Source organism: Strongylocentrotus purpuratus, unplaced genomic scaffold (assembly GCF_000002235.5).
Source record: "Strongylocentrotus purpuratus isolate Spur 01 unplaced genomic scaffold, Spur_5.0 spur5_scaffold_19, whole genome shotgun sequence".
Taxonomy (NCBI): domain Eukaryota; kingdom Metazoa; phylum Echinodermata; class Echinoidea; order Camarodonta; family Strongylocentrotidae; genus Strongylocentrotus; species Strongylocentrotus purpuratus.
The window spans coordinates 9,129,931-9,143,998 of record NW_022145604.1 but is presented as its reverse complement, the minus strand read 5'-3'; the positions used below and the strand labels follow the sequence as shown (position 1 = coordinate 9,143,998).

The following is a 14,068-nucleotide window of genomic DNA, read 5'->3' as shown; positions in this document are numbered from 1 at the left end:
GGTGATCCGTGTGAATTTAGAACAACCACAGATCAGCCTTGCACAGGTGTTTTGAACCCGTTGCAATCTCACTATTTGAGAGTCAGGGATCCCATACAGTAGACCATTACAATAGTCCAGCTTATTGGTAATACATGCATGTACAATGTCTTTCGTAATGTCCTTATCTAAATATTTACGAATACGTCTGAGATTATAGATCATGTAGTATGCTGATTTACAGACATTTGTGATGTGCTCTCTCATATTCAAATTCGAATCGAACTGTACTCCAAGATTTCTTGCACTAACAGATGGTTCTATTACAGAGTCTCCAATTGATACACTGTTCAAGTTGATTTTGGATGTCTGTTTAGGTGTGCCAATGATCATTAATTCAGTTTTACCATCATTAAGCATGAGCCTATTTTGCAACATCCATCCACGTACATAGTCAACACATGTTTCTAGGAGTGAGACACATCGCTCTTTAGCATGTTCATCAGGTCTGAATGATACGTACAGCTGTGTGTCATCTGCATAGCAGTGGCATGATATCTCGGGGAAATTTGTTCGAACATTTGAAATGAGATTAGCAGTGTACAGAGTAAATAACAAAGGACCCAGCCGAGAACCTTGTGGAACTCCGAAAGGCACTGGCAAATCATCAGAGATCACATCGTCTATTTTGACCTTCTGATATCTATTCGCCAAATACGACTCTATCCATTCAAGAACACTACCATCTATACCAAAACAGGTCTTTAAAGTTTCTAATAAGCAAGAATGATCTATGGTGTCGAATGCACTACTTAGATCTAATAACAGTAAAAGAGAGACTTTCTGGGAATCCATAGCCATCAATAAATCACTCTTTATTCTTAGCAGTGCGGTTTCAGTACTATGGAATTGTCTATATGCAGACTGAGTACATGGCAAAAGTGAGTTGTTATTGAGGTGATCCATAATTTGCTGGGTAGCAGCACCCTCAACCAACTTCGATATATATTTCAGATTGCTGATAGGTCTTAAGTTCTTAAAATCTGCGTCAAGACCAGGTTTTTTCAATAAAGGTGTGATGAGGGCATTTTTCCATTGCATGGGAAAATGACCAGTCGAGAGAGAAAGATTAATCAATGATGTGAACACAGGAATTAATATGTCGATACATTGTAGAAGAAGTTTCGTGGGCATAGGATCTAAAGAGCATGACTTCTTACTGAGGTTAAGTATAAGTTTTTCAACTTGGTGCTCAGAAAGAGGTTTGAAATTGCTCAAAACATCGACATCATGGTAAGTTGCTAATGGAGAATAGGTCCTGGGTTCATTCATTGCATCTAATCTAGTTTCAATATTCTTGTGGATTTTAACGACTTTGTCACGAAAATAATCACCTAGGTCATTCACAAACTTATGTTTATCAGTACTACAAGGTATCAGGGGTTGTTTATTAGACATGTTCAATAGAGACTTGACAACATTGAATAACTTGTTTTGATTATCCTTATTTTCCATGATCAGATCTCTGTGATATTTTCCACGAGCTTTGTTCAAAAGTTTCAATGTTGCATTTCGAACAGACTTATAGTTGTCCCAATCACTATCGGCCCTGGTTTTCAACCAGCGCTTTTCAGCCTTTCTCTTTTTCCTTTTTTCTGTCCTGACACAGTCAGTATACCACGGTACTTGGGGACGTAACACTATCTGTTTAGTAACAACAGGGGCATGTTTCTCTAAGATATCACTAAGCGTAGTATCATACAACAAAGCTAGTTCAGTGAGGGTACTAGGTGTGTGCATACAGAGCTCGCTTTCAGCGATGTCTAACTTCAATCTATTCACATCAATAGCAGACAGCTTTCGAAATGATATCAGTTTAGAAGGCAATGGAGGTTTAGAAGAGTTTAGTAGATATAGAAAACATGAAATTAGTAGAGTTAGGAGAGAAGAAAATCCAAACCTTAGCCTAGAATTATCGTGCTTTCATCGTGATGAAGAAGACAGCGATATCATAGTTCGTGAATATGAGATGAGGTGCGGTCTTTAGAAATAACAGAATTACCATATATCATCATGTATGAGCTTATTGGTTATCTCCCATGTTAATAAAATACTGTCGAAATTCTTTCGAACGGATCAGCATATTGTAAAGCATAGGCCTATGGGCCTTCTGAAACGAAACGTTTGGGAGATTTACCATAAAATATACATGTACATTTACCGTATTTGCAAGTACTCGAACAATTTGAAGTCTTACAGCACCAACATTTACTCCAGTAGTGACCCTTCTGATCTTGGGTTTTTGGCGCCAATCAAGTATTATGTTGACGGAACATTGCCAATTCCTATTTTCTTTTGTCGACAGTTTGTCCTGACCTATGTCACGTGACGTACACGTGTGAGGATCAGTGGAAGAGCGATGGTGATATGCCTTGGACAGTCCCATTTGATTGCAATTCTCTCTTTTCGCCGGCTTTCAATCCACAATGCCGATGCAACCAGGGTTATGTGAAGGACAACAGCAACTATGTTGGCGCCAGGCAGCAGGAGCTTGGTCAATACTTTAACTCGGATGTGTGTGTTAAGCCGCTTGAAGGGAGATGTGTATTCTGTGAACACAATTCCATCCCTTATACTGTGAGTTGTATAACAAACTGTTTTCTCCTCCCTTATTTGTCTGATATGTCTCCATCTTTTCTGTTACGATTCAACATTTTGTAGGATTAGATTAGACCAAGGAACTTGGTTTTCGAAACCTCCAGAGAGACCTATTATAATTATCATTCATATTCTAGAACAATTTTCTAATGTATTCAAAGTCTACAAATTGATAGCAATATCAAGTTTGAACGTCATTGTATTATGTTCGTTTTATTCATTCCTTACCAGCCGGAGGGATACTACAGGGAGAATTGTGAGAAATGCATATGCACGAAGAATATCTCTAGCAGTGAATACTACTTCGAATGTATACCTAGTGAAGACCCTAACTGCTCTATAAAAACAACGGTTCCTACAGAAACATCAAGTCATCACTCAAGTCCAACACCAAGTACCACCCCGTCTAGTGAGTCTCTCCCGACATATACTGTGTTTTGCTTGTAACAGGGGAATGACAATCTTGATCCCTAAAATAATTTGTACCAATGAAATTACTCACATTGCCGTCCTTTCGGGTAGTTTGTACCAGATATACATAAACAGATGCAGAAATATAAAGTTCTGTTCACTGGCATTTATTTAGACAAGGCGGCTTTTAATTTTGCATGTCTCTGAGAACGTGGTCCTGACTATTAAACTACAGCCATTAAGCATCATTAATAAGAAGTAATAGTCATTAAAAATCATTTCTTAAAATGTTGTCGTGATAGCATACATGGAGTCATCATAATGTTAGGATTAGAACTATATACTACTAGAAAATCGTTATATCGTGGTGCCGATTCGTTTTGCTGTTTGTCGTGTTAGGTGTAAAGAGCCCATTCAAACATTCCAAAATCAGACTCCTTTAGTTTATAAGAGAAATGTATGGAATGTCTACGCCTCCTTTATTTTAAATTATATCGGCCGATAAGTATTCTGCATCGATTTTCTCAAATTAGGGGCATTCCAACAACGTTATCCAATATCTTTTCAAAATTAGCTTTAGGTACGGATTTAAGACCCTACATCCTTTTTTCCAAATATATCATTTGCCCTAATATTCACATGCATGTCTTGTAAATATACATTTTCTCTTCGTAATCTATTTATATTGCAATGCGAAATCACTCTTTGTATGCAAGTTTATTGCATAATAAAACATTTAAGTTCATGCATGGATTATGTGAATGCAACTTGTAGTTCAGTTTAAGAATTTTGCCTCATTATTTTCTTGCCAGATTATCTTTGAAATTGTCATTAACATCACATTGTTTGTAATACGTTGTGCATATGTGTTACCCTCCAAGCAATATTCCCTTTTCAACCATTTATCATGCTTATCAAGAATGCATACTTGAATTTTGTAAACATCCATTTTTATACGTGTTTAGTAACCTGGTTGTTTTCATAGCCTCTTGATTACTTTTAATCAAAACCGTTATCCTTTTATACACATTGAAAATGTATGGCGGTTTTTATCCTGAATTTCCTTTTATATTTCAAGATATAGTTCAATCATTGGGGGGGGGGGGCATTAAACAAAAATATATATAAATAATCTATAATTGGCACGATCGCTCCTTGCCACAGTTGCAGACCGGCATAAAAAGGGCACCACATGATGGAAGGATTGCTGTGGATTTCATTTATATGAATTCATTTATAATCAATCCTTTTCCATTAAGATCATTATCATGTTTCATAATTATGTAGGCTTCCTGTCAAGATAATCATCACCATCATTATCATTTTAGATGTAGAGGCTTTCGTGCTATATTTCATGAACCTAGAAATCATATCAACCTTTCCTATTATGAAAATCATTCTGTTTCTTTGTTCTGAAATAAAAATATAAACATGATGATCCATCTTTTATCACTTTTCTTCTTGTCATTATTCTTGTTATCTCTTTTTTTTCCTTCATTATCACAGTCCATTTGTACTTTCATTATCATGCACGCAATTTCATGTATTTGTATGGTGTTTCAGGTATGTCGAAATTTGTATCATGGCGTTTTATTCATAATTATCCATCATTATTCTATTCGGTTTAATTTTTGCCAAGTTCGCAATAGTCGGTTCCGTTTAACATTGCACAATCCCTTTTACTCATTTCATTCCTTAAAAATAACAAAATAATATTCTTGTTTGTCTTTGTTTCAAAATGAAAATACGGATTTGACGATCCTCATTTCATCATTTTTCTTCTTGACATTTTTCGGATCAGTGTTTTTTCCTTCTCCACTATGCATTCGCACGTTCATCATCATTCTTCCAACTTTATGTTTTTGTATCGTGTTTCATGTAGGCTGTGTCACTTTTTATGTCATGAGGTTTCATACATTGTCATCAATAATCTATCTATTTATTTCAAGTATAGGCCAAGAACCTGTCGCGAAATAGGCAGCTCATTCTACCCATATGATTTTAACCCTCAAAGTTACTTAAACCATCTTATACTCATCGTCAATAATTAAATTGTCAGCCTGACCATAACCCTTGGGTTATTCCCCCCCCCCCCTTGATCCCTCTCCCCCTGCTCCCCTCCTCACACAAAAGACCTCTCGGTCGGTCTATTTCAACCTATGTACCCCATACACCAAATGTTGCCAGTAGTATGACTGGATATTGCATAACACAAACAACCTGACAAAAATGTCCAATTAACAGTTCTCTTAATACCAGAGATACATTAAAACAGAAAGTGATGTTATCCCGCTGTTTTGAGGTTATACGAGAGGCACTGCAAAGAAGTTTTGTGTGCTCTACTAATTTCCACATCCTGAAACACAAATGTTCCCCTTGCTTTCTGAAACCTGGAGGACGTGCTCGATTTTAATACACCATTGTGTCCCCATGAAAAAACAATCTTCATTTCATTTCATTTAATGACAAAGCGTTTGAGACGTATCGAATATCACAAGCATAACGGAATGCTCCACTAGAATTTAAAAGATCTGGACGCTCGGTTATTGATAATGAGGATTTTCATTAAACAATTCCGATTTTGCCTGCAAGATTAAGACTTATTATGATTCTTTGTTCAAGAATTCATTATTTCATATAGAACCTACCACACGGTACAGACCACAGTCACTCCACATGTTTTAAGGCTTTTCATTTTCCACTTTGTACTTACTAAATTCGAGGTCAAGTTTGCAGGGTTACACCATGTAATACTTTAAAAGGAATAATAGTCGGAAATTGGTTATCGATGTTCGATGTGCTCTGATCATTGCATGGCGTTTCATGTCATTTAGTTAATACCATTTTAGAAGGTTGATTTTACACATTTCAGCTGTATGTACATCATTTTTAAAGGTAATTTTACACTTGAGATCTTGGCCCTATCGTTGAATTAAATGAAAGTGACTCCATGAAAATGTGATATTCATATCATTTCATAATTCAAGGTCAGACGAATCACAATCCATGAGGACTTTTGACAATTCTCTACTTTTATTCGGAATATTCGGGGGTCGGTTGTTTCGAGACAGTTGTTACTTTTTTAATTAAATGTTCCATATGAGGTTGCAAAATCAAGAAAGATTATGATAATTAATTTTGCTCATAATTATATTTATTGTTACATGTAGAAGGCACGACTACTAGTGCAGCGCCCCCCACAACCGCAGGTAAGACTACGTTGTTGTTCTCATGTGTGCACGCCTTTCCTCGATACATCGCTTCTGTAAAGGCCCGGTCACACAGGGAGGACGCATGGGGAACGCACGGCCAGCGCATTGGAAATTTGCAATTTTGGCCAGTGCGTTGTCGTTCGCTAGGCGTGCGTCATCATTCGTTACTCGTTCGTCGAGCGCGCTGGACCAACGCTGGACCAGCGCTATGCATGCGTCGTCATTCGCTGTGTGCGTCGGGATTTTTTGAGCATGCTCAAAACGTGCGCCGAGCTCGACGCATGAATATACACGCCAAAGGCACGCTAGACATGCGCCGGAGCGCGCTAGACCAGCGCCAGACATGCGTGGAGCGCGCTAGACCAGCGCCAGACAAACGCGGAGCACACGCCCTGTATACGCACAGCGCGCTAGCTACACGCCGTGCATTTTGTGTCAGCTCGCTAGCTTTTCCAAAATTATGACAAAAGTTAGGCACACGTTCTTTTCCGATTTCCAATGCGCTGGCCGTGCGTCGTAGAACGCGGTGCATGCGTGGACCATTCGTCCAGCGCGCTAGCAACACGCTGTGCATTCGTGGAAGTTGTTTTCATGTGCGCTCTGTGTGCGCCCTGTGTGCGCCCTGTATACGCCATGTATGCGTCCAGCGCGCTATGCATTTGGTGTCAGCTAGCTGTATAGCTTCGACAAAAGTTGGGCGCACGACAACGCACTGGCCAAAATTGCAAATTTTCCATGCGCCGGCCGTGCGTCCCCCATGCGTCCCCTCTGTGTGACCGGCCTTAAACGAGTTTTGCATAACTTTCCTTTAGTGTAACAGCGTGACCGCACAAACAACACAGACATCCCAAAACTTAACGTATTACTTGATTTGTAGGGAGTGAGAAATTCACCAGGATCGCAATCTGTGCACAGTCGTATACTCTTAGCAGAACCAAAAAGTTTTAAGAGATGGAGTCCCATCTAGCTCATTCCCTTTGTACTACCTTCAATGCCGCCAGGAGAAAATCTGTCAGGCATGTGCTTATTAACTTGATCTTCATGCAGACGCGTATAAACAAATCAAAAATCCTGTCTAGCTGCAAACTATAAACGGGCCACATTTAAAGGAAAATATGCTTGTGTAATGGCAATTACTTTTCGCTACCACTCGTCTGATAATACAAGCATTATTAGCATCATTAGTCATTTGGCGGGCGGTATCTGAATTTCAAGGAGAAAATCACATTTCTAGAAAGTTCAAGTTCTTCTCGTTCATATGACACCTCAATCAGGCAAAATAAGCCAGGAATAAAAAAGTTCTGTTTCTTTAAATTAATGCTTGCATTTCCATAATTTGATCAAACGAGTTCGTTTTCACTGGCTGCCTGTCGTAGCAAATAACAGAGTTGACAAAAGACTTAACTCCGTTGACGATCAGCCATGCACAAAGAAGACGAAAGACCTGATGCATGGCTGATCTTCAACGAAATGGAGTTAAGTCTTTTGACAAAGCCCCACAAAATGATCATAAAGTGCATCAAAAAAAGTAGAGATCTTTGAGTGACTGGTTTTACCATACTCATTTTCCCCACTATAACGTAGTGTAATAAAAACCGTTGAGAAAACGGTTTTTGAAATTTCGAATTCCAATCATAAATATCTTGATAATCAGGCATGCGATCGGCTTTTAAACGTCATTGGATTCCTGACTGACCTAAAGGTTTATATAAATTATGATTGCAACATGAGCTAAATCCAGGATTTTGTTTAGCATCTGAGACAAAGATGCCCAATCCCTTAAATGTCCATGAGTCGGTCCGTTTGTAATAGGTATGGAGTCGGTTGGGCGTTGTGACTGCTGAGGTATTAGTCTCACCGACAAACCGACTGACTGTTGATCATTGAGGGTAACGTAATTGTTTGGTTGTCTGTTGTCGGTCTGATTTCGGTCTCATAGACTTGACGGGGGGTATAAGGCACTTGAATTTAAACCAAAACATTAATACCCTATCCTGTGAACGTGGAATTTAGAGTTTTTCAAAAAAAAACTTTTGTTCTCATAACCTTGGATCCTCCGTTTAATCAATGTCTCCCATTGTCGTTTGTTGTTTTCCTTCTGCCATTTTCCGGACACGTAACGTTCATATTGAAGGAAAGAGAGAGAGGAATTGTATTCGTAAATCATTGCCTGATTTGCAAATGCAAATAACTAAGTAATTAGCCATTTTCTCTCTTTCGCAGCTCCTACAACTACAGTCACCGGGGAAGGTAATTCTGATTGCGTTTTCCCAGTTGAAATGGTTTCACGTTTAAATGTATCATGCCCACCGTAAATATCTGAAGTATTCACGTATTACAATACAACTGTTCTCAAAGAATGTTATTTAAAAAGTGTACTGGTATTACGAGAGACCAAACGGTACAACGTTTTCCGTAAAGAACGCGAGCGATCTCCTTCGCTGTAAACAGTGACTTGCAGTTCTGGGGCGTAATAACGGCAAGAATAAAGGTAGGTTCACATTTAATTGTTTAACTTATATATTATATACATGTATGAAAGAAGAAACTTCAGTCATTTTCTCATGCTGGAAACCAAGCGACGCAGAAAAAAAAGATTGCATCATAAATATTCAAGATTGATTGGCCGGAAAACTGAAATAAAGGCTAATATTTTCCTTAAAAATTCGCTTATGAAGATACGCGTACGCATCCTTATACGCAAGAAGCGCCGTATAAACGTGTTCGAGAAAGTCATTCCACATTTTGTTGTTTGACTCAATTCCTTTATTCAGAGATTTACATGTATGCGTAGAAAGTCAAACATTTATGCACACACTATTGTCACCTTTGTTGCATGGCCCTAATGTATTTGATGTCAGGAATGTTAGAAAGGTAGAAAAGTTTAAAAACTTTAGATTGGCAACAAGTTGAGAATCTCAAATCATTGACATTGGTTTTATATCAAAGTTGGGCTAGTATGTAGTTTTTAAAGACGTTAGCATGATAACCCATGTGTATTATGTGCAATTACCTTAAATCTTATTTTAACTATCAACGTAACATTAACAGAAAATATTGTTGCAAATTTGAAGAAAGACATTACCAAATTAGCCCTTAAAATACCCATGTCCTTACAGAATTTTAGGAATCTGTAGGAATCTCATCTACATATTCACCCCGCCCCATCTCATCTATTCATATTTCTTCCCATATAGTTCTATTTATCTATGAATCTAAATTATTAACGAATACGAGTATTATACGAAACCGCTTTATCACCGGTGCCAGATGAGAACACAAATCTGTTCAGCAATTTTTTTCTCCAGGAAATAAAACGTTCATCTATGACATATTCTGGTCATTTTAGTATTTTAAAATGTTACACTCTTTAAGCACCGCTAGCGTTCCTTTTAGCAAGTAACAAATTATACTTTACCTTCAGATTTAATATCCGTACCGCATTTCTATGCCAAGTTTATTGATGATTATTAAACATTGGCCTATTCTTATTTATATCGATTAACAACTTGTTATGTGTGTTTTTATAAAAGTGTAGGCCAACCAATTTTACCAATCACGATTTGTTTTCTTCTCCAGATGTTAGCGGCATGCAATAACACCAGTAATGAAAATTAGATATAGTCTTTAGTAGATATAGAAAACATGATATCAGTAGAGTTAGGAGAGAAGAAAATCCAAACCTTAGCCTGGAATTATCGTGCTTTCATCGTGATGAGGAAGAGAGCGATATCATAGTTTGTGAATATGAAATGAAGTGCGGTCTTTAGAAATAACAAATTTACCATATATCATAATGTATGAGCTTATTTATTATCCCCCATGTTGATAAAATACTGTCGAAATTCTTTCGAACTGATCAGCATATTGCATTGCACTGGCCTATGGGCCTTCTGAAAAGAAACGTTTCTGGAGATTTACCATAACATATACATATACATGTACCGTATTTGCAAGTACTCGAACAGTTGGAAGTCGTACAGCACCGACATTTACTCCAGCAGTGACTCTTCTAAACATGGTGTTTGGCGCCAATCGAGTATTATGTTGACGGAACATTGCCAATTCTTATTTTCTTTTGTCGACAGTTTGTCCTGACCTATGTCACGTGACGTACACGTGTGAGGATCAGTGGGAGAGCGATGGTGATATGCCTTGGACAGTCCCATTTGATTGCAATCCTCTCTTTTCGCCGGCTTTCAATCCACAATGCCGATGCAACCAGGGTTATGTGAAGGACAACGGCAACTATGTTGGCGCCAGGCAGCAGGAGCTTGGTCAATACTTTAACTCGGATGTGTGTGTTAAGCCGCTTGAAGGGAGATGTGTATTCTGTGAACACAATTCCATCCCATATACTGTGAGTTGTATAACAAACTGTTTTCTTCTCCCTTATTTGTCCGATATGTCTCTATCTTTTCTGTTACGATTCAACATTTTGTAGGATTAGATTAGACCAAGGAACTTGGTTTTCGAAACCTCCAGAGAGATCTATTATAATTATCATTCATATTCTAGAACAATTTTTCTAATGTATTCAACGTCTACAAATTGATAGCAATATCAAGTTTGAACGTCATTGTATTATGTTCGTTTTATTCATTCCTTACCAGCCGGAGGGATACTACAGGGAGAATTGTGAGAAATGCATATGCACGAAGAATATCTCTAGCAGTGAATACTACTTCGAATGTGTACCTAGTGAAGACCCTAACTGCTCTATAAAAACAACGGTTCCTACAGAAACATCAAGTCATAACTCAAGTCCAACACCAAGTACCACCCCGTCTAGTGAGTCTCTCCCGACATATACTGTGTTTTGCTTGTAACAGGGGAATGACAATCTTGATCCCTAAAATAATTTGTACCAATGAAATTACTCACATTGCCGTCCTTTCGGGTAGTTTGTACCAGATATACATAAACAGATGCAGAAATATAAAGTTCTGTTCACTGGCATTTATTTAGACAAGGCGGTTTTTAATTTTGCATGTCTCTGAGAACGTGGTCCTGACTATTAAACTACAGCCATTAAGCATCATTAATAAGAAGTAATAGTCATTAAAAATCATTTCTTAAAATGTTGTCGTGATAGCATACATGGAGTCATCATAATGTTAGAATTAGAACTATATACTACTAGAAAATCGTTATATCGTGGTGCCGATTCGTTTTGTTGTTTGTCGTGTTAGGTGTAAAGAGCCCAGTCAAACATTCCAAAATCAGACTCCTTTAGTTTATAAGAGAAATGTATGGAATGTCTACGCCTCCTTTATTTTAAATTATATCGGCCAATAAGTATTCTGCATCGATTTTCTCAAATTAGGGGCATTCCAACAACGTTATCCAATATCTTTTCAAAATTAGCTTTAGGTACGGATTTAAGACCCTACATCCTATTTTCCAAATATATCATTTGCCCTAATATTCACATGCATGTCTTGTAAATAGACATTTTCTCTTCGTAATCTATTTATATTGCAATGCGAAATCACTCTTTGTATGCAAGTTTATTGCATAATAAAACATTTAAGTTCATGCATGGATTATGTGAATGCAACTTGTAGTTCAGTTTAAGAATTTTGCCTCATTATTTTCTTGCCAGATTATCTTTGAAATTGTCATTAACATCACATTGTTTGTTACGTTGTGCATATGTGTTACCCTCCAAGCAATATTCTCTTTTCAACCATTTATCATGCTTATCAAGAATGCATACTTGAATTTTGTAAACATCCATTTTTATACGTGTTTAGTAACCTGGTTGTTTTTATAGCCTCTTGATTACTTTTAATCAAAACCGTTATCCTTTTATACACGTTGAAAATGTATGGCGGTTTTTATCCTAAATTTCCTTTTATATTTCAAGGTATAGTTCAATCATTGGGGGGGGGGGGGGACATTTAAAAATATATATATATATATATATATATATATATATCAATAATCTATAATTGGCACGATCGCTCCTTGCCACACTTGCAGACCGGCATAAAAAGGGCACTACATGATGGAAGGATTGCTGTGGATTTCATTTATATGAATTCATTTATAATCAATCCTTTTTCATTAAGATAATTATCATGTTTTATATGTAGGCTTCCTGTCAAGATAATCATCACCATCATTATCATTTTAGATGTAGAGGCTTTCGTGCTATATTTCATGAACCTAGAAATCATATCAATCTTTCCTACTATGAAAATCATTCTGTTTCTTTGTTCTGAAATAAAAATATAAACATGATGATCCATCTTTTATCACTTTTCTTCTTGTCATTATTCTTGTTATCTCTTTTTTTTCCTTCATTATCACAGTCCATTTGTACTTTCATTATCATGCACGCAATTTCATGTATTTGTATGGTGTTTCAGGTATGTCAAAATTTGTATCATGGCGTTTTATTCATAATTATCCATCATTATTCTATTCGGTTTAATTAATGTTAAATTTGCGATAGGTAGGCACCTCTTAAGTTCGCAATAGTCCGTTCCGTTTAACATTTCACAATCCCTTTTACTCATTTCATTCCCTAAAAATAACAAAATAATATTCTTGTTTGTCTTCGTTTCAAAATGAAAATACGGATTTGACGATCCTCATTTCATAATTTTTCTTGACATTTTTCGGATCAGTGTTTTTTTCTTCACTATGCATTTGCACGTTCATCATCATTTTTCCAACTTTATGTTTTTGTATAGGGTAGGCTGTGTCACTTTTTATGTCATGAGGTTTCATACATTGTCATCAATAATCTATCTATTTATTTCAAGTATAGGCCAAGAACCTGTCGCGAAATAGGCACCTCATTCTACCCATATCATTTTACCCCTCAAAGTTGCTTAAACCATCTTATACTCATCGTCAATAATTAAATTGTCAGCCTGACCATAACCCTTGGGTCATTCCCCACCCCCTTGATCCCCCTCCCCCTGCTCCCCTCATCCCCCAAAAGACCTCTCAGTCGGTCTATTTCAACCTATGTACCCCATACACCAAATGTTGCCAGTAGTATGACTGGATATTGCATAACACAAACAACCTGACAAAATGTCCAATTAACAGTTCTCTTAAGACCAGAGATACATTAAAACAGAAAGTGATGTTATCCCGCTGTTTTGAGGTTATACGAGAGGCACTGCAAAGCAGTTTTGTGTGCTCTACTAATTTCCACATCCTGAAACACAAATGTTCCCCCTTGCTTTTTGAAACCTGGAGGACGTGCTCGATTTTAATACACCATTGTGTGCCCATGAAAAAAACCAATCTTCATTTCATTTCATTTAATGACAAAGCGTTTGAGACGTATCGAATATCACGAGCATAACGGAATGCTCCACTAGAATTCGAAAGATTTGGACGCTCGGTTATTGATCATGAGGATTTTCATTAAACAATTCCGATTTTGCCTGCAAGATTAAGACTTATTATGATTCTTTGTTCAATAATTCATTATTTCATATAGAACCTACCACACGGAACAGACCACAGTCACTCCACATGTATTAAGGCTTTTCATTTTCCACTTTGTGCTTACTAAATTCGAGGTCAAGTTTGCAGGGTTACACCATGTAATACTTTAAAAGGAATAATAGTCGCAAATTGGTTATCGATGTTCGATGTGCTCTGATTATTGCATGGCGTTTCATGTTATTTAGTTAATACGTTTTTAGAAGGTTGATTTTACACATTTCAGCTGTATGTACATCATTTTTAAAGGTAATTTTACACTTGAGATCTTGGCCCTATCGTTGAATTAAATGAAAGTGACTCCATGAAAATGTGATATTCATATCATTTCATAATTC

At 37.2% G+C, this 14,068-nt stretch overlaps 1 protein-coding gene across 1 annotated transcript in view; it reads left to right on the top strand.

Moving 5' to 3' along the window:
* The window catches only part of LOC105443099 (mucin-2-like), a 62,644-nt gene that overhangs the window by 11,585 nt on the left and 36,991 nt on the right, over positions 1 to 14,068 (top strand). Inside the window, exons 13-17 of the mRNA XM_030990896.1 lie at positions 2,345 to 2,616; positions 2,869 to 3,046; positions 8,484 to 8,510; positions 10,349 to 10,620; positions 10,874 to 11,051. Of these exons, the coding sequence (XP_030846756.1) occupies positions 2,345 to 2,616; positions 2,869 to 3,046; positions 8,484 to 8,510; positions 10,349 to 10,620; positions 10,874 to 11,051 (927 nt within the window). The remainder of the gene's footprint in view (positions 1 to 2,344; positions 2,617 to 2,868; positions 3,047 to 8,483; positions 8,511 to 10,348; positions 10,621 to 10,873; positions 11,052 to 14,068) is intronic.